Source organism: Loxodonta africana, chromosome 3 (genome assembly GCF_030014295.1).
Source record: "Loxodonta africana isolate mLoxAfr1 chromosome 3, mLoxAfr1.hap2, whole genome shotgun sequence".
In the NCBI taxonomy this organism is placed as follows: Eukaryota; Metazoa; Chordata; class Mammalia; order Proboscidea; family Elephantidae; genus Loxodonta; species Loxodonta africana.
Genome location: NC_087344.1, coordinates 207,135,025 through 207,158,245, shown reverse-complemented (window position 1 = coordinate 207,158,245; position 23,221 = coordinate 207,135,025). Strand labels below are relative to the sequence as shown.

Genomic DNA, 23,221 nt, shown 5'->3' with positions numbered 1-23,221 from the left:
TAACCATACCACCACCAGGGCTCCAATAAAATGTGTATATATATTAAAAAAAAAAAAAAAAAAAAGGAGGCGGGGCCAAGATGGCAGAATAGGCAGATGCTTCCTACACTCCCTCTTAAAAAAAAAAGACCCCAAAAAACAAGTGAAACGACTATATCAACAAGCTAGGGGCCCTGAACAGCAAAGGCAAAGTCCGAAAATGGACGAAGTGGCAGGGGGACAGAGATACGATTCAGAAGCAGAGAGGAATGGCTGGAAAATTGAATCGCTGGGATCCCTCAGGCGCCATTCCTGGGAGTGGCTGCAGCAGGCTGGTAGTAGCATTCAGCCGCAGTTCCTCAGGCAGAAGCAGCCAACCGCACAGCCTACTCACGCCTCCAGAACCAGAGAAGAATGACGCTCTCTGCAAAAGCTAAGTACTTGTGTATATTTTACCCCGCCCCCCACTCCCAAGCCAGCTTCAAAGGCTGTTGATTCCCCTGGGCCTGAGATAGGTCCTGTTGAGCACCCAGAGCCATCCTCCCAGACTTGGAGTAGGAATAAATTCATGATTGGGGGAAAAGATAATTTGCTAGCTCCACTAACCTCAGGAGCTCAGGACAGAAGCAACCCCTGTCCGGGCATAAATGCTCCCTGGACTTTGAATACCTTTCCTCCCTGCATAGACCTGTATGGGCCTGTTTCAGGAGAATAGGCCTTGTTGGCAGACTCCAACCATTTCGGCTGCGCGGTGAAGAAGTGAGTGTTTGATATTTGACACGGCTTTGCTATTAAACAGGGTCCTCACCTACCCACGTCAGGGGCCTAAGGACTGGTGGCTTAACTCAGGTCAACCAGCCACCCGTGACAGGGGTCCAAGGATAACTGGTACCTCCCAGTCCTTAAAACCAAAACCATTGGGTGCCCATGGCCCATCTGCAGGACACACCCACCTGTACGCTCTAAAGAACAGAGACATGCTTTCCTTACAGACACTTGGGGGACAGTTCTCAGCCCCCTGCCTTGTCCAGAGCGTGACTCCCTGCTACAACCAGATACAGGTACCTACACCAATCACCCCGCCCCTCTAAGGCTGTAGGACAGAGCCTGTACCACACACTTGATGACCAGCTACCTGGACACTTGAGCTGAATTCATTCAAGAAAAGTGAATGGACAACTAGACTAATATACATGATAACAGCTCTAGCCATCTGGTGACAAGATGTCAGAGCTTCAAAGGGGAAAATAATCAAGCTAACTCAAGCAACCCATTTTGGCATATCAAAACAAACCAATAAGCTAGGATACAGTAAGCAAACAGAAATAAACTAATACAATAACTTATAGATGACTCGGAGACAATAGTCAATATCAAGTCACATATAGAAACAGACCATGATTGCCTCAGCAAGCTCTCATAACAAAGAATCAAGGGATCTTCTGGATGAAGGTGTCTTCCTGGAATTACCGGATGCAGAAATCAAAAGATTAATATGCAGAACTCTTCAAGACATCAGGAACGAGATTAGGAAAGAGATCAGATAATATGCATAACAAGTCAAGGAACACAAAGAAAAAGTACTTGAAGAAATTAAAAAGGTTATTCAAGAACATAATGAAAAATTTAATAAGCTGCAAGAATCCATAGACGGCAATCAGAAATTCAGAAGATTAACAATAAAATTAGAGAATTAGACAACTCAGTAGAAAGTCAGAGGAGTAGAATTGACCAAGTGGAAGGCAGAACTAGTGAACTTGAAGATAACGCACTTGGCACCAATATATTTGACAAAAAATCAGATAAAAAAATTTTTTTTAAATGAAGAAACCTTAAGAATCATGTGGGAGTCTATCAAGAGAAATAACTTACGAGTGATTGGAGTACCAGAACACGGAGGGACAACAGAAAATACAGAGAGAATTGTTAAAGATTTGTTGGTAGAAAACTTCCCTGGTATCATGAAAGATTAGAAGATATCTATCCAAGATGCTCATCAAACTCCATATAAGGTAGATTTTAAAAAAATCACCAAGCCATATTATAATCAAACTTACCAAAACCAAAGATAAAGAGAGAATTTTAAGAGCAGCTAGGGATAAACGAAAAGTCACCTAAAAAGGAGAGTCAATAAAAATAAGCTTGGACTACTTAGCAGAAACCATGCAGGCAAGGAGGCAATGGGATGACTTATATAAAGAACTGAAGGAAAACAAATTGCCAGCCAAGAATCATATATCCAGCAAAACTGTCTCTCAAACATGAAGGTGAAATTGGGACATTTGTGGATAAACAGAATTTTAGAGGGATTCATAAAAACCAAACCAAAACTACAAGAAATACAAAAGGGAGTTATCTGGTTAGAAGATCAATAACATCAGATATCAACCCATGACTAGAACACTGGACAAAGCAATCGGAGGTCAACCCAGACAGGGAAATCACAAAAATAAGATTTAAAAAAAAATGCTCAAAACAAGGAAACAGCAATGTTATTATGTAAAAGAAGACAACATTAAAATAATAAAGAGAGACTAAGAAATGTAGTCATAGATCTTTCATATGGAGAGAATGACAAGGTGATATAAAGAAAGAAAAGTTAGATGTAAACTTAGAAAAATAGGGGTAAATATTAAAGTAACCACAAAGGGGAATAACAATCCTACGCATCAAAATAAAATAAAAATTAGCGACTCAGCAGATACAAAATCAACAACAACAAATAAAAGACAATATATAAAGATAAACTACTCAGCACAAAAAAATTAAGTGGGAAAAAGAAACTGTCAACAATACACAAAAAAAAGACATCAAAATGATAGCACTAAACTCATACCTATCTGTAATTACACTGAATATAAATGGACTAAGTGCACCAATAAAGAGACAGAGAGTGGCAGAATGGATTAAAAAAAACACTATCTGTCTATATGCTGCCTACAAGAGACACACCTTAGAGACACAAACAAACTAAAACCCAAAGGATGGAAAAAAATATATCAAGCGAACAACAATCAAAAAAGAACAGGAGTGACAATATTAATTTCCAGCAAAATAGACAGTTAAAGTTAAATATGCCACATAGGACAAGGAGGGACACTATATAATGATTAAAGGGACAATATACCAAGAAGATATAACCATATTAAATATTTATGCACCCAATGACAGGGCTGCAAGAGACATAAAACAAACTCTAATAGTATTGAAAAGCAAGATAGAGAGCACCAAAATAATAGTAGGAGACTTCAACACACCATTTTCTGCAAAGGATAGAACATCCAGAAAGAAGCTCAAAAAGACACGGAAGATCTAAATGGCACAAATCAACCAACTTGGTCTCATAGACATGTACAGAACACTCCACCCAACAGCAGCCAAGTATACTTTCTTTTCTAGTGTACATGGAACATTCTCTAGAGTAGACCACATATTAGATCATAAAGCAAGCCTTAGCAGAATCCAAAACATCAAAATATTACAAAGCATCTTCTCTGACCATAAGACCATAAAAGTAGAAATCAACAATAGAAAAACCAGGGAAAAGAAATCAAACACTTGGAAACTGAACAACACCCTGCTCAAAAAGGACTGGGCTATAGAAGACATTAGGATGGAATAAAGAAATTCATAGAATCTAATGAGAATGAAAACACTTCCTATCAGAACCTTTGGAATACAGCAAAAGTGGTACTCGGAGGTCAATTTATATCAATAAAAAAGTATAAAAAAAAAAAAAGTATAGGCCAAAGTCAGTTAAATGGGGAAAAGACAGTCTGTTTAACAAATGGTGCTGGCATAACTGGATATCTACCTGCAAAAAATGAAACAAGACCCATACCTCACATCATGCACAAAAACAAACTCAAAATGGATCAAAGACCTAAATATAAAATCTAAAATGATAAAGATCATAGAAAAAAAATAGGGACAATGCTAGGAGCCCTAGTACGTGGCATAAGCAGCATACAAAACATTACTAACAATGCAGAGGAAAAACTAGATAAGTGGGAGCTCCTAAAAATCAAACACCTATGCTCACCCAAAGACTTCACCAAAAGAATTAAAAAGATTACCTACGGACTGGGAAAAAGTTTTTACCTATAACATTTCCGATCAGCGTTTGATCTCTAAAATCTACATGATACTGCAAAAACTCAACTACAAAAAGACAAATAGCCCAATTAAAAAACGGGCTAAGGATATGAACAGTCACTTCACTAAACAGATTCATGAGGAAATGCTCACGATCATTAGCCATTAGAGAAATACAAATCAAAACTACGATGAGATTCCATCTTACTCCAACAAGGCTGGCATTAATCCAAAAAACACAAAATAATAAATATTGGAGAGGTTGTGGAGAGACTGGAACACTTATACACTGCTGGTGGGAATGTAAAATGGTACAACCACTTTGGAAATCGATTTGGCACTGCCTAAAATACTAGAAATAGAATTACCATACAATCCAGCAATCCCACTCCTTGGAACATATCCTAGAGAATTAAGAGCCTTTACATGAACAGATATATATACACCCATGTTCACTGCAGCACTGTTTACAATATCAAAAAGATAGAAGCAACCAAGGTGCCCATCGACGGATGAATGGATAAATAAATTATGGTATATTCACACAATGGAATACTATGCATCGATAAAGAACAGTGATGAATCTGTGAAACATTTCATAACATGGAGGAATCTGGAAGGCATTATGCTGAGTGAAATTAGTCAGTTGCAAAAGAACAAATATTGTATAAGACCACTAATATAATAACTGGAGAAATGGTTTAAACATAGAAGAAAATATTCTTTGATGATTACAAGAGGAGGGAGTTAGGGAGGGAGAGGGGTTTTCACTGGTTAGATAGTGGATAGGAATTATTTTGGGTGAAGGGAAGGACAATGCATAATACAGGCGAGGTCAGAACAGCTGGGCTAAACTAAAAGCAAAGAAGTTTCCTGAATAAACTGAATGCTTTGCAGGCCAGCATAGGAGGGTCAGGGGTTTGGGAACCATGGTTTCAGGGGACATCTAAGTCAATTGGCATAATAAAATCTATTAAGAAAACATTCTGCATCCCATTTTGGAGAGTGGCTTCTGGGGTCTTAAATGCTAGCAAGTGGCCATCTAAGATGCATCAGTGGGTCTCAAGCCACCTGGAGCAAAGGAGAATGAAGAACACCAAAGACACAAGGTAATTATGAGCCCAAGAGACAGAAAGGACCACATAAACCAGAGACTGCATTGGCCCAAGACCAGAAGATCTAGATGGTGTATGGCTACAACCAGTGACTCCCCTGACAGGGAGCACAACAGAGAGCCCCTGAGGGAATGGTAGAGCAGTGGGATGCAGACCCCAAATTCTCGTAAAGAGACCAGACTTAATGGTCTGACTGAGATTAGAAGGACCCTGGAGGTTATGGTCCCCAAACCTTCTGTTAGCCCAAGACAGGAGCCATTCCCAAAGCCAACTCTTCAGACAGGGATTGGACTGGACTATGGGATAGAAAATGATACTGGTGAAGAGTGAGACTGTGTTGGCATCCCCTGTCTGGAGGGGAGATGAGAGAGCAGAGGGGGTCAGAAGCTGGCTGAATGGACATGAAAATAGAGTCGAGGGAAGGAGTGTGCTGTCTCATAAGGGGGAGAGCAATTAGGAGTATATAGCGAGGTGTGTATAAATTTTTGTGTGAGAGACTGACTTGATCTGTAAACTTTCACTTAAAGCACAATAAAAATTTTAAAAAAGAAAAAAATATCGTTACCATCAAGCCAATTCCGACTCATAGCAACCCTATAGGACAGACTGCGTATCTTTCCCCCAGGGTTAAAACTGCCAACTTTTCAGTTAGCAGATGAGTGCTAAACCACTGTGCCACCAAGGCTCCTTATAAAATGCATAAGTTGCTATTACTATCCTGTCTTACAGTCTTAGAATCTAAGGCCTAGAGGGGCTAAGTGACTTCTGAACGTTAACTTCAGTAAAGTCACAAAGTGACAGCCAAGATATAAATATGGGTCGTCTGATCTCATAGTTCATACTTGTCTTAGTTATCTAGTGCTGCTATATCAGTAATACCACAAGTAGGTGGCTTTAACGCACTTTATTTTCTCACAGTTTAAGAAGCTAGAAGTCTGAATTCAGAGTGCCAGCTCTAGGAGAAGGCTTTCCCTCTCTGTCGGCTCTGGAGGAAGGTCCTTGTCTCTTGTGAGCTTCTGCTCCTGGGCGATTTTCTTGTGGCTTGGCATCTCTCTTCCCCCATCTCTGCTTTCCCTTGCTTGTTTAGTCTCTTTTATATCTCAAAGAAGATTGACTCAAAACACATCCTACACTAATCCTGCCTCATTAACATAAAAAAGACAGCACATTCCTAACTGGGCTTATACCCCCAGGCATGGAAGTTAGGACTGACAATACATATTTTTGGGAGACACAGTGCAAGTCCATAACATTACTCCTGAATGTTATTCTAAATTGTTGCTCAAAGTAAATGACTTGAGCATTTGGGGTAATCCACCGAAGTCAGGTAGATTTTTTTTTAACTTATTTTTAAAGAATGCTACAAATGTAGGTTTGATCCAGCTGTTTTCAGTAACTGATTTGGCAATTCTCCTACAGACTTTGTGTACTATATTGTTTGTAGTAATATGAAAAATATAATTAAATTTGAAAAGAGTTAAATTGGGATGGTAAGAATTACCATCTAGGATTATTTCATTTATTTTAATTCTTTTTGGATTTTAATCAAGTGTACAACCTTGAAGTAGTGTGAGGCTACCTAAAATCATGTGTGTTCTGTAATCACCAAACCGAAACCCATTGCCGTTGAGTCATTTCCAACCCACAGTGACCCTATAGGTCAGGTTAGAGCTGTCCCATAGGGTTTCTAAGAAGCACCTGTTGGATTTGAACCGCCGACCTTCTGGTTAGCAGCTGAACTCTTAACCACTATGCCACCAGGATTTCCATTCTATAATTAAAAACCCCAGTGCCCTCGAGTCGAATCCGACTCATAGAATTAGCCCTCTAAAAATCAGTATCATGACCTTTCTATTTTATACATATTTCCGGATGTAGGTGATTGAGGAATGTTGCTAGAAAGTGTACTGAATTAGACAGATAATGTTGTCACAGTCACATTTTGATTCATTTGGCTGCCTTTATAGTGTGAAGAGAGATTTCAAAGGCAAGTGATTCTATCACATTTTTCATTTAACTAAACTTCTTTAATTCAGAAATCATTACATCTGTTTTAATTTGAAAGCATTAATATGGATTGCATAGACATAACCAATTGGCAGAAGGAAAATCCTGGTGTTCACTAACAATAACATTTTTAGGAATTTTGAAGCCATTTTGTAGAAATTATGAATGCATGCACTGATAGGTTTTCTTAGCAACATTTACATCTTTAATCTAAAGTTACCTTAGTACTCTCTCAAGGGACATCTTCATCCACTAATAAATCATTATTGGAGTAAAGTTTGTTAGGAGATATAGTCTGATTTCTGCTCCTAAACTTCGTTTTAAAAAACATTCTAGGTGAAGAAAGTTTTTAAAGATACCACATTAACTTTTTCTCTTATACACCAAGTGATACGAATTATCTCATAAACCATGAATTTTAAAATACAAATTTTTTAAAACAATAATTGCATCTTCCTATTAAATATACCTTAGAATAATTTTAACTTTTATTATAAATGTAGGTATAAATTGCTGACTTGTAAGTCATCTTTTTTCTCGGTTTTTGCAATTTTATGAGAAGTAGACAAAATTTGGTAGCCAAAACGAACCAGTTTTACGGTGAAGCAAAGGAAGTTTTGTTTTCTGTACTTTATGTCCTCCACATTGTCATGTAAGCAGAATACACACACATACACATACACACATGCTCACACCTACACACACACTCAATTTCGGAAGAGGAATGAAGAGAAGTAACAAGAAGAGAGTATATCCCACACTCAATGGTTGTTACTCTTGGCATATAGATCTTTGTCCAGTTAATGTTATTCTCAATATCCTCAGATTCAGCTTCTTCCATCCATCTTACTTTCATCACCTTCGTGAATTTCTAACTTCTGAAAACTGAAAATTTGCCTAAATTGATACCAGTATTTGCCAAGGCAGAACTAGCTCTGTTTTTGGCAAATTTGGAAGTAGTTTTCCAAACCTGAGTCACGGAGTTCAGTGCTATTGCCAGGTAGGTTATATTTTTGAATGTTGGAAATAAGATTCACAGCAGCCTGACCAGGCAACTTTCTTCTGATTTTACTTTCATCTCTCCTATTGACAGATTTTTTTTTTTTAATCTGTATGGTAAGGCCATTGGGCAATGGAATGTTTGACAAAGATGTACTCACTAACTCATGTGAAGGGATGGCTGAAAAAGTTATCTTGAGGTCTTTGGGGAGTGCTGCCATCAAATCCAGATGATGGCTTTATCAACTACGGTGTTCACTAGACCTCAGGGAAATCTAAAACCCTTGACTATGACTGTTTCTTTAAAAGTTTTTTTTTTTCCTAAGCTCTTGAGAGAAATAATGCTTCTCCCCACAGAGTTTCATGATTGTGTGTTTTTTTTAATTCATTGCATTCATTTGTTTGGGGTTTTACTAAGACAGCTACAACTAGAGAAGTTTTTGCACACAAAGCAAGTGAAATTTAAAAGAAAAATTATAAAGAAACCATGTAAATTGTTCGTGTAGAGCATTTATTGTTTGGATGAAAGGTTATCTCATGGTAAGCAAGCTCAGTATATAAAGATAGAGATTTTCCAAATATAAATACTCATCAGTTTAGGAAGAATTCTCAGTAAGATTGTTTAAATAGCAATATTCAGTAATGCGTTTAAAATACTTAGTATATGAATATTTCATATTCAGGACTTACGTAAGGAAGAATGAATCAAGGCTGCTGAGCACTTATCCTGTTGTTTACCATGTAGCTTATCGGCTAGGACCTTCTATGCTGCTGGCATACCTGAACTTGTTGCCTGCTTTCTCTAGCGCTTTGTTAATTTGACCATGATGCATCTATACTCCTCCATTTAAATGTTTTTGAAGAAGAAAACTGGCTGACATTTTGGTTCACAATATTTATGATTTTTTCTTTCATATCTTTGTCCATTTTTATATTTTTATAACATGACCCAGTTCTTCATTGCATAGGTTTTAAAACCCCTTCATACACTAACCCTGAAAGGAACGAGCTTTAAGAAAGTCTACTGAACAAATCATATGATGGATGTAATAATTTAAAATTTCTTTGTAGCTATTCATTTTTAGGTAATGAAATTGGCATTCCCAGAACACAGATTACTTACTGTCTTGCAAGCTTGGTCATTTTTTTCCCTAATCTTCAGGTGTTTTCTTACAAATGAAACCACTGGGATTTTTCTTGTGACTGTAATCTCTGATGGAAACCCAGGTGGCACAGTGGTTAAGAGTTTGGCTGCTAACCAAAACGTCAGCAGTTTGAATTCACCAGGCACTCCTTGGAAACCCTATGGGGCAGGTCTACTCTGTCCTGTAGGGTAGCTATGAGTCAGAATCGACTCAAGGGCAGTGGGTTTTGTTTGGTTTTGTAATATCTGATTACTTGAGTTTATAAAAATTTGTGATGATGGCGATGTTACAAAATTAGCAGCAAAAGAATTACTTCCGAATCAAAGAAGAGTCTCCATCGTGATCAACACCATGAATTATTTTGTGTCTATAAGGCACGTGTCATCTGAGCATATTTGTCATCCTAGCTGCATTTGGAAACACAGGTTTCATCTCAGGGTCTTTGCACATCACTCTTCCTGGTAGGCTGTGCATCAAGCCCACCCAAACGAGAATGGAGGAGAGGCAATATTATGCAGTAGTTGAGAGAGTACATTTTGGAATCAAAATGCCTGAATTGAATCTCTGCTCTACCAGCTATTAACTAAGTGACTTTAGGCAAGTGAGTTAACTCCTCTGTTACTCAGGCTCCTCACCTGCAAAGTAGGAATCACAATAATCATACCTACTTCATACTGTTGTAGGATTAAGTGGGTCTTAGTATATGTAAATCCTTTTGAAAACTCTCTGACATTTAACTGTCATTTTTTTTCTCACAATAACTTCCAATGCAGAGATGTCTTCATGTGGTAGAAGTTGCTCTCCCAATTTTCTTGAAGGAAAAAAGAAAAATATAGCCCACTGACCAGATTATGTATTAATATGCTAAGAACGTATCATTGTAGTAATGGTATCCCCTGAGAATCAACTAAGCATCTTTTTTAATCCTATAGCTTTCACCTTATTGTTATATCAAGTATAGATTTGCCACCAACCATTATGGTCCCTGCCTTCAAGACACTTTCATTTTGGGGAGGGAAATTCTATTCACATACCTAGCTATGTTGCAAGGCGAAGGGTGAGAAGTCTAAGCAAAGTGCACACAGGCAAAGAGAAGAGAATGTTACGTTTTAGCTGTGGCAATCCAAGGTACGTTACATTTGCATTAAGCCATGAAAGATGAATAATATTTAAGTGTTTTATTCACTTGGATTCTTCAGGATATAGGTAAAAGAAATTAAATTCCAACTTACTCCACTTAAAAAAAAAAAAAAAAAGAAAGACATTTGCTGCCGCATTTAACTGCACAACCCAGAAGTAGATCTGTCTCAACCGGATACAGGCACTCAAACAACTGCTTCAAAAATCTGTCTCTATTTATGTCTCAGCTATGCTCTTCTCTGCATTGGCTCCTTCCTCAGGCAGGTTCAGGCTCCTTTCCATTCTTAGGCAGGCTCGCCTATCAGGCTTACTTAACAAGTTTTCATTCCTAGCTGAAAGAGATGTCTCTTTCCTGATAGTTCTGACAAAAGTGCTTTGATTGGTTTTGCTTGGTCGCATGCCATCCCGTCACCATGGAGGCCGGGAGGACTGGAGTGTAGAGTAGACTGGCCAGACCAACTAAACTAACCTGTCGCCAGGGAGTTGAGCAGCCCCACTGTAAGCACCAGGACCCAGAGTAGGAAGGGCCCAAGCCCACTGCCATCAAGTGGATCCCGGCTCATAGACACCCTGTGGGACAGAGCATAATGGTCCCGTAGGGTTTCCAAGGTTGTAAATCTTCACAGAAGCGGACTGCCCCATATTTCTCCTGAGGAGAGGCTGGTGGGTTCAAACCATGACCTTTCGTTTAGCAGCTGGGCACTTAATCACTGCACCACCAGGGCTCCCCAAATTTATATTTGATCTAGAAGAGGGGTAGCAAGACCTCGTGGCTGAATAGAGGGGATGAAGGTGGATTAATTTTTTATTCCTCCATCCGTCTGTCTTAAAGAATGCTGTGACATGAAGGGTACATGGTTAGAGTGAGCCATGTAAACCCCATCATAGCCCTCACTGATCCTGCTTCTCTCATTGCCCACAGCACCTGCAGACCCCACTGGGCAACGTAGCGTCAATTAGAAGTTATCGTCTTATACTCTGTCATAGGACGACGGCTTGTATGTTCACCCTCATTTTACCTCTTACCATTTTCTAGAGATTTCCTGTTTGAAAATACTCAGCTCCTGTTTTGCGGTTCCAAAGAGATGTTTTATTCACTAAAAAAGAAATTTAAGGAAATGTTTATCAATGGATTCTAATTTTAGTTCTTTTTGGGAAAAGGATTTTCTGTGTGACAAAGGTGAATTTTAAACAAACACAGACATATCTTCCGATAATCAACAGTTTAAAATAATTTTGTTCCTTTGAAAATTACTAATATTATCTAAAAAACCAAAAATAATGGTGAGGTGAGTGGTTCTTTTTAAAGAACCCATTTAAATTGCTCCTGTGGAGACCATTTATTATCTGGAGAAAAAGTTTGTTTCATTGTAAGCAAACTCAGTATATATATTTTCCTCTGTGTAAGATTATTTGAATAACAATATTTGATCATGTGTTTAAAATATTTAATATATGAATTTTCATGTTTCAATTCATCTGTTATATAAAGCAAGACAGATCTTTAGATAGATTATAAACCATATTAGAATTATTATGACTTCTATTAAGAGAAACTAAGAACAGGGTTTATAAGTTTTCATATTTGTCTAAGAATCCTCATATCCATATATTTTTATAGTCGCAGATAAAAGCAATTGTTTCAATGCATCTTAAATGCAAATGTAATGACTGTCAGTCATGTGAGGCAGTCCCTCCTTATTCCTTTAAATTCCAGTCATTCATTGCTATCGTCATCCAAGTTATTTATTAGGGACTCAGACACAAGTATTAGCAGCACACAGAAATAAACACTCCACCAGGCAGCTATTGGGCTGAACCAGAGTTAAAAAAAAAAAAGGTACAGGGCTACATCAAAATTAAAATAGTTTTTTTTTTTAAACAATAGCTTTAAAATCCTAAAGGATTTTATTGTATAGCTGTTTAATTTTGCATTAATTTTACATGGTTTCAAAATATTTATTATGATACTATAAAGAGGAAAAGAGAATAAAAGCAATAGGGAAAATAAAAAGACAATAATAGGTAAAGGAGGAGAGACAAGGGAGAATAAAAATGAAAATAACATGAGCAAACAAAGCTGGGTCCTGCCTGTTAACTTAGCGGCTATCCAGGCTGACCCAACCGAAGTAGGCTCAGTGTTTTCTCCTGCATTTTGGATGTTTCTTGCAGATTGGAGATTCAAATTGATATCCCCTTTGCCACCCAGCATTTTTGGCTATAATCACAGTTCAAATACGCAGACATCCTCAATCAGATTCATCAAACTCTTTATATCTTTCAGCATGCAACCTGGTTGTAGATAGTTATATATACTGCCCAGGCAGAGAAGCAACCCTTCTGAGACCTCAGTTCTAGGAGTCCAAGAGATGAATCGCATTTACTGTACAGTAACACCCTGGGTATCTGCAGCTCAGTCCCTCAGGTTCCCTCTGAAACAAAAACCCAATCTCAGGCGTAACTAAAAATGGTCTGGGTTGGGTTTTTTTCTTAATTCCACATGTTTATTAAGACCCTTGGGAACCCAAGTGGCGTACTGGTTAAGAGCTACGGCTGCTAATCAAAAGATTGGCAGTTGGAATCCACCAGGCACCCCTTGGAAACCCTATGGAGCAGTTCCACTCTGTCCAATAGGGTCACTATCAGTTGGAATCAACTTGATGGCAATGGGTTTGGTTTATGTGTCGGGTGGTTTCCTCTCAATTACTAACCGAAAGTCTAGCAGTTCAAATCCACCCAGCAGCACTGTGGAAGAAAAGCCTGTCAGGTTGTTAGGTGCCATGGAGCTGATTCCAGCTCATAGCAACCCTATGTACAACAGAACGAAACACTGCCCAGTCCTGCCCCATCCTCTCAGTCGTTGTTGTGCTTGAACCTATCATTGCAGCCACTCTGTCAGTCCATCTCATTGAGGGTCTTTTTCTTTTTCATTGACCCTCTACTTTACCAAGCATGATATCCTTCTCCAGCAACTGGTCCCTCCTGATAACATGTCCAAAGTTTGTGAGACAAAGTCTCGCCCTCCTCTCTTCTAAGAAGCCTTCTGGCTGTACTGCTTCCAAGACAGATTTGCTTGCTCTTCTGGCAGTCCGTGGTATAAGATTACAGCCATTCTTCTCCTGTCTGGAGGGGGGATGGCAGGGCAGAGGAGGCCAGAAGCTACCCAATGGACACGAGGAGAGAGAGTGGAGGGAAGAACTGTGCTGTCTCTTTGGAGGGGGAGCAGTTAGGAGTGTATGGCAAGGTGTATGTAAATTTTTGTATGAGAGACTGACCTGATTTTAAACTTTCACTTAAAGCAGGATAAGAATTAATTAAAAAAAAAAAAGAAAGAAAGAAAAAAGATTACAGCCATTGAAAACCCTATGGAGCACAGTTCTACTTTGAAACACATGGAGTCACCATGAGTCAGAATCAACTCAAGGGCAACGGGTTTATATGGAGGCCACTGGGCTGGCTACTGGGGATAAAACAATGTCATGTTCCCTCAGTTCCAGCCTTTGTCTTTGAAATCGCACCCAATTTTTAAGGTCTGTCCCAAATGTTACCCTTCCATAAAGATTACCCCTGGGGTCCACCGTGTCCTGAGCTCATTTAGCATATTCTTTGACCTGCTCAGTGGCTTTCCTCACACTTTTTATTTTCTTATTCTATGCCCTCCCTGCTTAAGTGTAAGCTCACAAGCAAAGCCTGTGTTTTTAGACTGCCTCTGTGTCTCTTACAGTCTGCCATAGATGCTAACTATGTATTCGTTGAATTAATTAGTGAAATACCTATCACAAAGAGCTAGACTACAGCCTGGTAGTTTATTACCTAACCCTTTTCTCAGCAGCGTCCTCAGGCATGTTTCTCACACAGTTTTTAACAAGTTTGGTTTCTACCTTCCTTGCCACTACACACTAGCTGGATTATTGGGAGTAGGGAAAGGTTTTCAGTGAAAACATTCTCGACAGTGTGGGGCTGAAAAGTTCAAAGCTGCGTTACCATAAAAAAAAAAAAATTCATAGTTAACAGTATTTTCATGACAATGACCTGATACATTATGGAGAAGTTAAATAATATTTGTCACTCTTGTTTAAGGCAGTGGAGAGCTGTGTAACAATAATAGAAAAAAAAATGCGCAAACCAAACCAAACCCGTTGCTGTCAATTCTGACTCATAGTAGAACCGCCCCATAGGGTTTCCAAGGCTGTAAATGTTTATGGAAGCAGGCTACCACAACTTTCCCCTGTGGAGCGGCTGGTGGGTTTGAACCAAAGACCTTTTTGGTTAGTGGCGAGCGCTTAATTTTAACCACTGCACCACCAGGGGTAGGCATCAGCTGTCTAGAAAAATCACTTGTGTAGATCTATAGATTATTTTCCAGTGCTTCCCATTGGTAAATATAGATGCAGCGAACACTCCATTCACTCTGTATTATTTTATGTACATCATACTGTCAGGATACTTTGAATTTCAGTATTCTACTTTTAAGGAGTTAAAGTCACCAACCTTATTTAGAAAGTTTCAATGGTCCTCAAATAAGCCTAAGACATAATTAGATAAGAGATTTAAGGAAAGGAAGACACAAAACAAAGCACACGAAAAACAGACATCCCAGTCAAGCCCAGAACATCCGTAATGCTGTTTCAAAGTATGGCGGGAATTATTTCTCATGCAGCTGTTTCATTCTCTTACCTGTTAAAGGTTTGAGGAGAAAGTCTTTAAATTTTGGAAAACAGCTCATTTCTTAAATATTGTGCAAAGAGTTTCATAAGAAAGAAAGTTATGATATTAATTTTTGGAAACAACCTCACCTTTATAAAGCTGGGTTGTTTATTTTTTATTGTTTAAATTTCATTAAAGTTATCAAAAGCTTGTTAGAAAAAAAAATGGCACTAGGAAAGTCTGTCCATTGTGTTTTCAGAAGAAAGCTGGTTTCTACAACATCATTCACATTTGTAAATAGCATCAATGAACCTGCACATAAAAGGTTAAATGTTTGCAGACCATTCTCTTTTGCCTCAAAGATCAGAGACAAATTACTATTTTTATTTTACATTCCCTTGATGAGGATAATGATAAACAGCTGTCACTTCAGAGCTTCGACTGCAAAGAATCTTATTGCAATCCTGTAATTTAAACAAAGAAAAAATACATAGTCATCCGTGTTATACATACAGAAAAGAGCACTATAGGGAATCCGGTTAGAGCTGGAGGTGGGGAAAAGCCAGCATTTGCTCTCTGCAATTACTCAGTTAAAAGAAGAATTCCATCTACGTGCCTTTTTCCCCATTCATCTTAGACATTTCAGAAGGGTAAATTATTGCTTGTTTCTTTCTAAAGCCATCAAATTTGTATTCTGAATTCTGTGACTTCCCACCATGTCCATGGTGTCAGAGTAGTTACAACTTGTATGTGACCACATGTCTACTGTTGTCTTTGTGCCCTCCAGTCGATTCGGACTCGTAGCAGCCCTATAGGACAGAGGAGAACTCCCCCATGGGGTTTCCAAGCAGTGGCTGGTGGATTCAAGCTGCCAACCTTTTGGTTAGCAGCCTGGGCTCTTAGCCACTTCGACACTACTAGTATTTCTAAAACCCAAAGAGAATTTCAAATTGTTCCGTTGGTTGTTTTGGAAACGCCTCTTAGTTCTTCACAAATGTTGAGTGTTAGAACATTTGTTCTTCTTCACTCACTCTGACACTTTGCCTATTAGTTGTATCTGGTTTCAAACAGTGAAACTCAGTGTTTTTGCATATTTTGATATGCAAAACAGTAAAGCAAGGCTAAATGTTCAGAATAGTGTGAAATGGGGAAATTTGATGTTTCTGTGTGGAAATGAAGGAGCCCAGGTGGCGCAACAGTTAAGCACTCAGCTGCTAACTGGAAGGTTGGCAATGTGAACCCAACCAGCAGCTCTGCTCTGCGGGGGAAGACTTGTTGATCTTCACCTGTAAAGACTGCAACCTAGCAAGCCCTATGGAGCAGTTCTGCTCTGTCACATGGGGTCACTACCAGTCGAAAATCAGCTCGAAGGAACCTGTCAACAACAACATGAAAATGTAGAGTGTGATTTAATTTACCTGGTTTTTCATATTTCTGGAAATTTATTTAATAAATACTATTTGTTCTGCTCTGTTTTGACCCAAACATTTTTTTCGCAAATATCAGTGCTTCATTGACATCTTTTTCCAAAAAGCTCTTTTTACATATATTATCTATGAAACCTACTTGATATGAATTTTTCACTGTTTGATCATACTTCTTGTTTTTCACACCTAAGCAAAAGAAGAAATTGGTTTAAAATTGTACCCGTCTTGTGTTTATTGAACACATGGGTTGAAACCTTAGCTCCTGGAGCCTCAGAGTCCTCTTCTGTAGGTTGACAACAACAATGGTTCCCACTTCCTAACCTCATGGCAGGTATCTTCTGTGTAAAGTGCATAGCACAGTGCCTGGAACACAAGTAAGTGCTTGGTAAGTGTTCCCAGGAGAGGTAATAGGTTGGAGGTAGTAGGTTGGTGCTGAAATTCCATCACCCGCATAACGCCAAATACTATAGCAAAACCCAAGTATGTTTTAGATCAAAGAGACAGCTGAATCGTATTGTACTCATTATGGAGGTTTGTACTGCTTTATATAAAAGGTGTTTTCCTTAAAGGTGTGGGTCATCTTTTCTCCTTCATATATGTAATTTCATAATTATCTTATCATCCTTTTTATTATCAAGTAGGATCCTAGCCCATCAGCTTGGGGTTTCTCTACACTTTCATTGCTTCACCAAGTAGCCACTCCTAGGGACACTGAAATGCACTGGGCAGCTTCCTGGACTTGGGTTAGCTCTCCTGTAGTGTTCAGTCCAACTCCTCCCGTGCACCAAGCTCTGTGCTGGGTGCTGAGAAGGGACAGAGAAACAAGATCCCCAAGTCTAGCAGGGGACCCCAATATACTAATTGTTGCCATTGAGTTGATTCTGACTCCTAGCGACCCTATAGGACAGAGTAGAACTGCCCCATTGGGTTTCCAAAGACCAGCTGGTGGATTCAAACTGCTGACCTTTTGGTTAGCAGCCAAACGCTTAACCACTTCACCACCAGGACTCTGGATATGCCTAAGCTGGGTATTAAATAACAAAAGCGAGTGCAAGGCACAGGTGGAATATGGAGGGTCTGAGGGCTTCCAGGAGCTTTTCTAGAACAGGTGATAGGGACATAGGGCTTTGAAAGATGAAAGGTCTTCACAGGTAGGGAAAGGGTTGGTGGGAGGAGGGGATTCCAGGCAAGGCAAATAGCTTGCAGAAAACATGGAGTTGGAAAACAATCAAAAAAGCCTCATATATTGCTTGAATTGAAAATGTTTTGTGTTGCAATTTGTCATCTAAATCTTCATACTGTGTTGAGAGTCAAACACCCCTCTTAATCTTAGTCCATGAATATCCAGGCAGGAAGGAAAAGAAACTAACATTGACTGAGCACCCACAAGGCGCTCTGCTGGGTCATTCTGTATAGGTTATCTCATTTAGCTGCCACAGGTCTTCAGGCAGGTATTCCCATTTTAAAGCTGGGAAGCTGAGTCTCAGTCACATCAGGTAGCTGAAGCACGGCCACACAACCAGCACCTGAGAGAGCCTGAATTTGAACCTAAAGTTTTTACTTTCAAATACAGTGCCCATGAAATAGCACTGAAGTTACCGCTGATCCTTGGAATACAGGTGCAGTGTGGAGCACATGCACCCCAGAAAGAAGTTGAGAAGGGGATTGGTTTTTTCACTGCTGACCCTTCCTGTATCATTTTACCACTTCGTAGCCTTAGCTTTTTACCTATCTACCCCAGGTCCTCTTGTGCCTGTATCACAGACTATCAATAAAAATGAGAAGCTGTGTCAGACTTGACTTAGTTCTTTCTTTCATTGACTAAAAAGATTATTTTCAAAGAAATGGTATGGGGCAACAGCTTTCATTTTTGAGCCCCCCAGTCCTCTGCTGTAGGAGCAGTACGCGTCCTCAGAAATGCCCTCTGTCACTCTAAAGCATGGGCCATACTCCCAGGGATGGAAACTGACTATTGTTTTTTAGAGTGAGCTTGTATTGTTTTAATACATTTTTTAAAGTGTTAGATATTCCAGAGAGAGAGAGAGAAGGCTGTGTGAACGATGCTGTTGTTAATTTGGTGTTCTATAATCTGCCTTTCACGTGTGCATGTTAATTCAGTGGGAGGGCTCTGCATTTGTAGACCCAGCTAGGCTATTTAGCACAGTGCTGTGCCTAGAACTGATTGGAGGATTGCAAAGCTAGCAGATCAAAGTATGTACATTTCCTAAGAAAAGTACTCCATGTCCACATTGGAAGCAATAAATTATTTCCCTTTTTTTGCATTTGCAATTAAATCTTTCCAAACACTAGAAAGTAGCGAGACCACTAACAATATCCGTATCGTGTTCGGGGGCTTAGATGGTTCAGTCTGACTTGAAATAGAGACCTTTTGTTCTAAATTGATTTCAAAGCCAAGCCAATAGGTCAGCCCTTAATGATGAAGATACCATTCCAGCCCAGCCTCTGGTGGATAAAAAAAAATAAGCCAACATTAATTAACTCAGGTCCCATAGTATAGAAAACAGATGCTTTTCTCCTATTGCACAATTTTTTTTGTGTGTATTGATGTGTTCTGCTTTATACAAAGAATAACACGTTGGAAGTTAAAATTGTACATTTTTCACAATGGAGCCAGCCTTTAGTAGTGATGACAGCAGCATGAATTTACATAACAGATTCCAGCAAGTGCATGGGAGAATGAATTATGCTTGCTATCTCTTACACGGCTCCAGGCCAGCCCTGGGAGATTTAGTTTTGCATCGGGGCTGATCCGTTTCAGAGCAGACTCAGGATTTCCAGAACAACACCAAGGTTATTTCTAATCTGTGGAATCCCCAGGAGACTCCTCCCAGAGGTTTACATCTGCGTCATATATCTGGACTCAGTTCTTTGGCCAGCTTGGAAATGGCTTAAAATGAGATGATTCTCTAGAGGTATGGTGTTAGGTAGACTGTTTATCTGGTTATTCATCTCAACATTCATTCAGAATTGGAATACTTTCTTTTCCTAGAATGTGGCAGGCTAAAAGTAGTATAAGAGCTGCAGAGTTCTGATTTCTTTTTGGAATTAATGGACGTGCGATAAGATAAAGATGTTACCGTGTGGTAGTATAAACTCCAAACATGCTAAGCAGAAGTTGATTACCTGGTAGTGCCTGGTGTATTTTTTCTTTTGTACTAATGGGAGACAATTCATGTTTTGTTCCCAATCTACCAGACTGAGAGTGAGGAGAATGGACAAGCAGAAAACTTTTCCATGGACCCACAGCTGGAGAGACAAGTGGAGACCATTCGCAACCTCGTAGACTCCTACATGTCTATTATCAACAAATGTATCCGTGACCTAATTCCCAAAACCATCATGCACCTCATGATCAATAACGTAAGTGGTTCTGAGCTGTCTCGTTTTAACGTCCGGCCCATCCTGGCATGGTCATTGCTCACAGTCTCTTCCGTTCCTTTGTGATATTTTCTGGATGGCTGAAATACCTATTACCCAGATTCATCATTTTCCATTACAAGTGACAAGTGACTGACCAGTGAAAGGGAACTTAGGAAAGAAAATGTAAAACTAAAAAGTTCTCATTTTGCAGTGTTCCCCATTGGATGTCTCCTCTAGAAAGGTGTGGATTTGCTCAGAATAAAGTGCAGCAAAAATACCATAGCCAAGGTCATGGTATAAATTAGTTTCAAAGGCAGCAATAAAACCAGATGCCCTGGCTCCTAGACCTTGACATTAAACACAAAAATAAAGAAAGAGTGGGGGGAACGAAGGGAAGAAGGAAGGGAGAGAGGGAGGGAGAGAAGAAGGAAAAGCCACTTTTCTTTGAGTATTATTTTTACTACGTATGTAAAATCCCTTTTAACATATGCACTCATATTCTCTTGACATTTTCTTGTACAGAGTGTCTGGGCTCCTTTGTTCACTCCCAGAGCTCCCCGTTGAATACAAGGAAACTGAAGCATAGTGAACACCCAGCCCTGAGCCATGCATGTGTGTTGATTTTTTATTTGATTTAAAGTGAAGAGACCTTCAAGCGAGAGAATTAATGATGTAATCACAACTAGAAAACTAATACTTGGACTCCTAATTCTATAGTCCATTCCCTTAACCCTGCCGCTTCTATAAATGGCTTTGAGTGAAAAGCTAGTTGTCCCTCCAGAGCCTGTGAATTCCTAAAACAGGTCCCCGATTTCTGGTTTATCTAAAGCAGTGCTGTGGCCTTTCCTCTTTGAAACTGGAATGGCTACTCTGCCTTCTGAAAAAGGATATGTTTCAGCCAATTTTCATAAAGTTCAGAATTTGGTGGGCAGTTTCCTTTGAAAGTTTACATTAAGTGCTCTGCCACTCAAGCCTCCATATGGAATTGTTTAAGAAGTTTAAAGCCCAGCAGTAAATGCCTTGCCTCAGACATACTGTAAGCCTTTGTCTATTGAAATGCAGCAGCTGTTTCATTACTTAAACATACCAGGTAACAACGGCACAAAGAAATAGCAAGTTTATGGCAGGCGGTTCTTCTGGACAGGCTACAGGCAAAGCAGCAGAGTTTGGCTCCGGGACCCTAAAGCCAACACACACCTAACGCCCCCATGGCAGGCACATTTTGATGGCCTCTTCACCGCCGCTTACCCCACCAGAAGCTCTCCACCCGAAAAGCAAGGAAATGGATCCAGCTTTATTCTAAAATTGTGTGTGGCCCGTCGGCGCATAATCCTGTATATGAAACCCTCGGCATCAACACCTGATTCTGTGAGGTCCTCACATCAGCCTCCTGCTGAATAGCCATTCTTTTTCCCAGCTTGTAAATGAAGAAATTGAGGCTCCGAGAGGTTAGGAGACTTGTCCTGGAGCACACAGCTAAGGGCAGCAGAGTCAAGATTAAAATCTAGCTTTCTTCTTATAGTCTGGTGTTTTCTCATTTCAACATCAGATATTGGCCTATGGCAGGGTTAGGAAAACTGTAAGTGAGCCTTCTCAAAGTAGGGGTCTTCTCCTCCCCCTGAGGGTGTACATAGAGCATCTTCCTGGGGAGCTAATTTACTTGAAGATTTAATTGGGGGGTGGGAGGAGAGGAAGAAGATAGCTATTTTAACCAATAAGTAACTTAAAACACATTTCTCATATTAAAACAAGCCCAAATAATACAAAGTAGAATATAAAGTTTTTATGGAATTTTTAAAAGAACAAATATGAAACTTAAAGGCATCTCCCACCTATACCGTGAGCTTCTGGACCACTGAAGGTCCACTGGCACCTTGGTGGAAAATTAGTAACATGTGCCCTAGTTTCAAAACTTACTGTACTTTTAATGCACATGAAGAAAAATGTTATTTTAAATGTTCATTATTTGAGGAGAAAGACCGTCTTCAATGCCAGAGCACTGATTTCTTTCCAAGGGTCAAGAATTTACACTTGGATTTTCAGGTGAGAAAACTTCGTGAAGGGTGTTATTTTGAAAAAACAAAGCAATTTATAACGCCTTTTAAATACTATGAAATGGCATTGTACTTCTTGCATGTATGCGCAAAGATTTCCTTAAAGTCAGCCTATGGGTGAAAAAAGAATTATTGAAGCTTAACACTTGTGCAGAAAATGCACACCTCATAGTTGTCTAGCTATAACCAGCATCCTGCTCAAGAAACAGAGCTGGTCAGGACCCCAGAAACCCCACTCTTTGCCCCCTCAGCCCCCCGCGCAAAGGTGAGACTCGTGATTTCTCGCACCGTAGATTAGTTTTGCCTGTTTTTGAACTTTGGAATCATATAGTTTATGCTTTTTTGTGTCTAATTTCTTTTGCCCAGCTTTATGTTTCTGAGAGTCAAGGGCGCTGCTTTTTAAACAAGGAAATCTCCATTGGTCTTTATCGAAACTAAATCCCTGGAAAAAGGAAAGCAGGCTTAGGTAGATCTGAGATCTCCAAAAAAAGCACCAGATTCTTACCAAGCCGTCCTCTAAAACTACACTAAATTAAACATGGCAATTAAAATAACCTCCGTGGGCAGGTTTTGGTGCGTACTCTGGTCCTCCTATCCAGAAACGAAGCCGTTCCAAAGCAAGGGTCTCCTTGGTAACCGAGCTGCATGAAAACCCTAGAAATGTCTCTTCTATTTGTGAGGGCTTTGAACTGATCTTAGTAATAAAGACCAAGAAGGGTTAAGATCCAGACATATTTCAGGTTGCTACAGAAGAGAAGGTTTTTAACGGCCTCACATTCCTTTACGCTGAGCAGAACGACATGGCGCAGTAATTTCTGTTTATCTCGCCCGTAGAGGTTGCGCCGGCATGGAGCTTGGTGTGTGAGAATGTTTGAGAGCCATACAAATATAAGGTGCTATAATTAAAAGCATAAATATTATTTCAAATTTCACGTCCCAGCTTAATTAGTTTATGTTGTGTTCTGTGAGGCACTTTCTAAATGCTGTCCTCCAGGAGGGATCTACTTGGCCTCTAATGGTCCCGCAGAATTCTTAATTTACATATTTGTTCCCTAGACATACAGACTGCTCAGAAAGTCCCTGGGGTGTCTGGAAACTCCCCCGAAACCGCCCTCCTTTGTTCTAAACTCCAGTCATAGGCTTACAAGACTAGGCTAGCAGGAGGAAGGTAGAAGGGCCTTTCTAAAAATTTGCTTTGAATGCAAAAGAAAATGTTCATCTATGCTCTGTAC

At 39.6% G+C, this 23,221-nt stretch overlaps 1 protein-coding gene across 4 annotated transcripts in view; it reads left to right on the top strand.

Annotated features, from left to right (window-relative positions):
* DNM3 (dynamin 3) overlaps positions 1-23,221 on the top strand; it is a 188,852-nt gene that overhangs the window by 125,838 nt on the left and 39,793 nt on the right. For all 4 annotated transcript variants that reach the window (XM_023554244.2, XM_023554243.2, XM_023554242.2 and 1 more), the window contains exon 3: positions 19,771-19,935. In XM_023554244.2, coding sequence (XP_023410012.1) covers positions 19,771-19,935 — 165 coding nt within the window. The remainder of the gene's footprint in view (positions 1-19,770; positions 19,936-23,221) is intronic.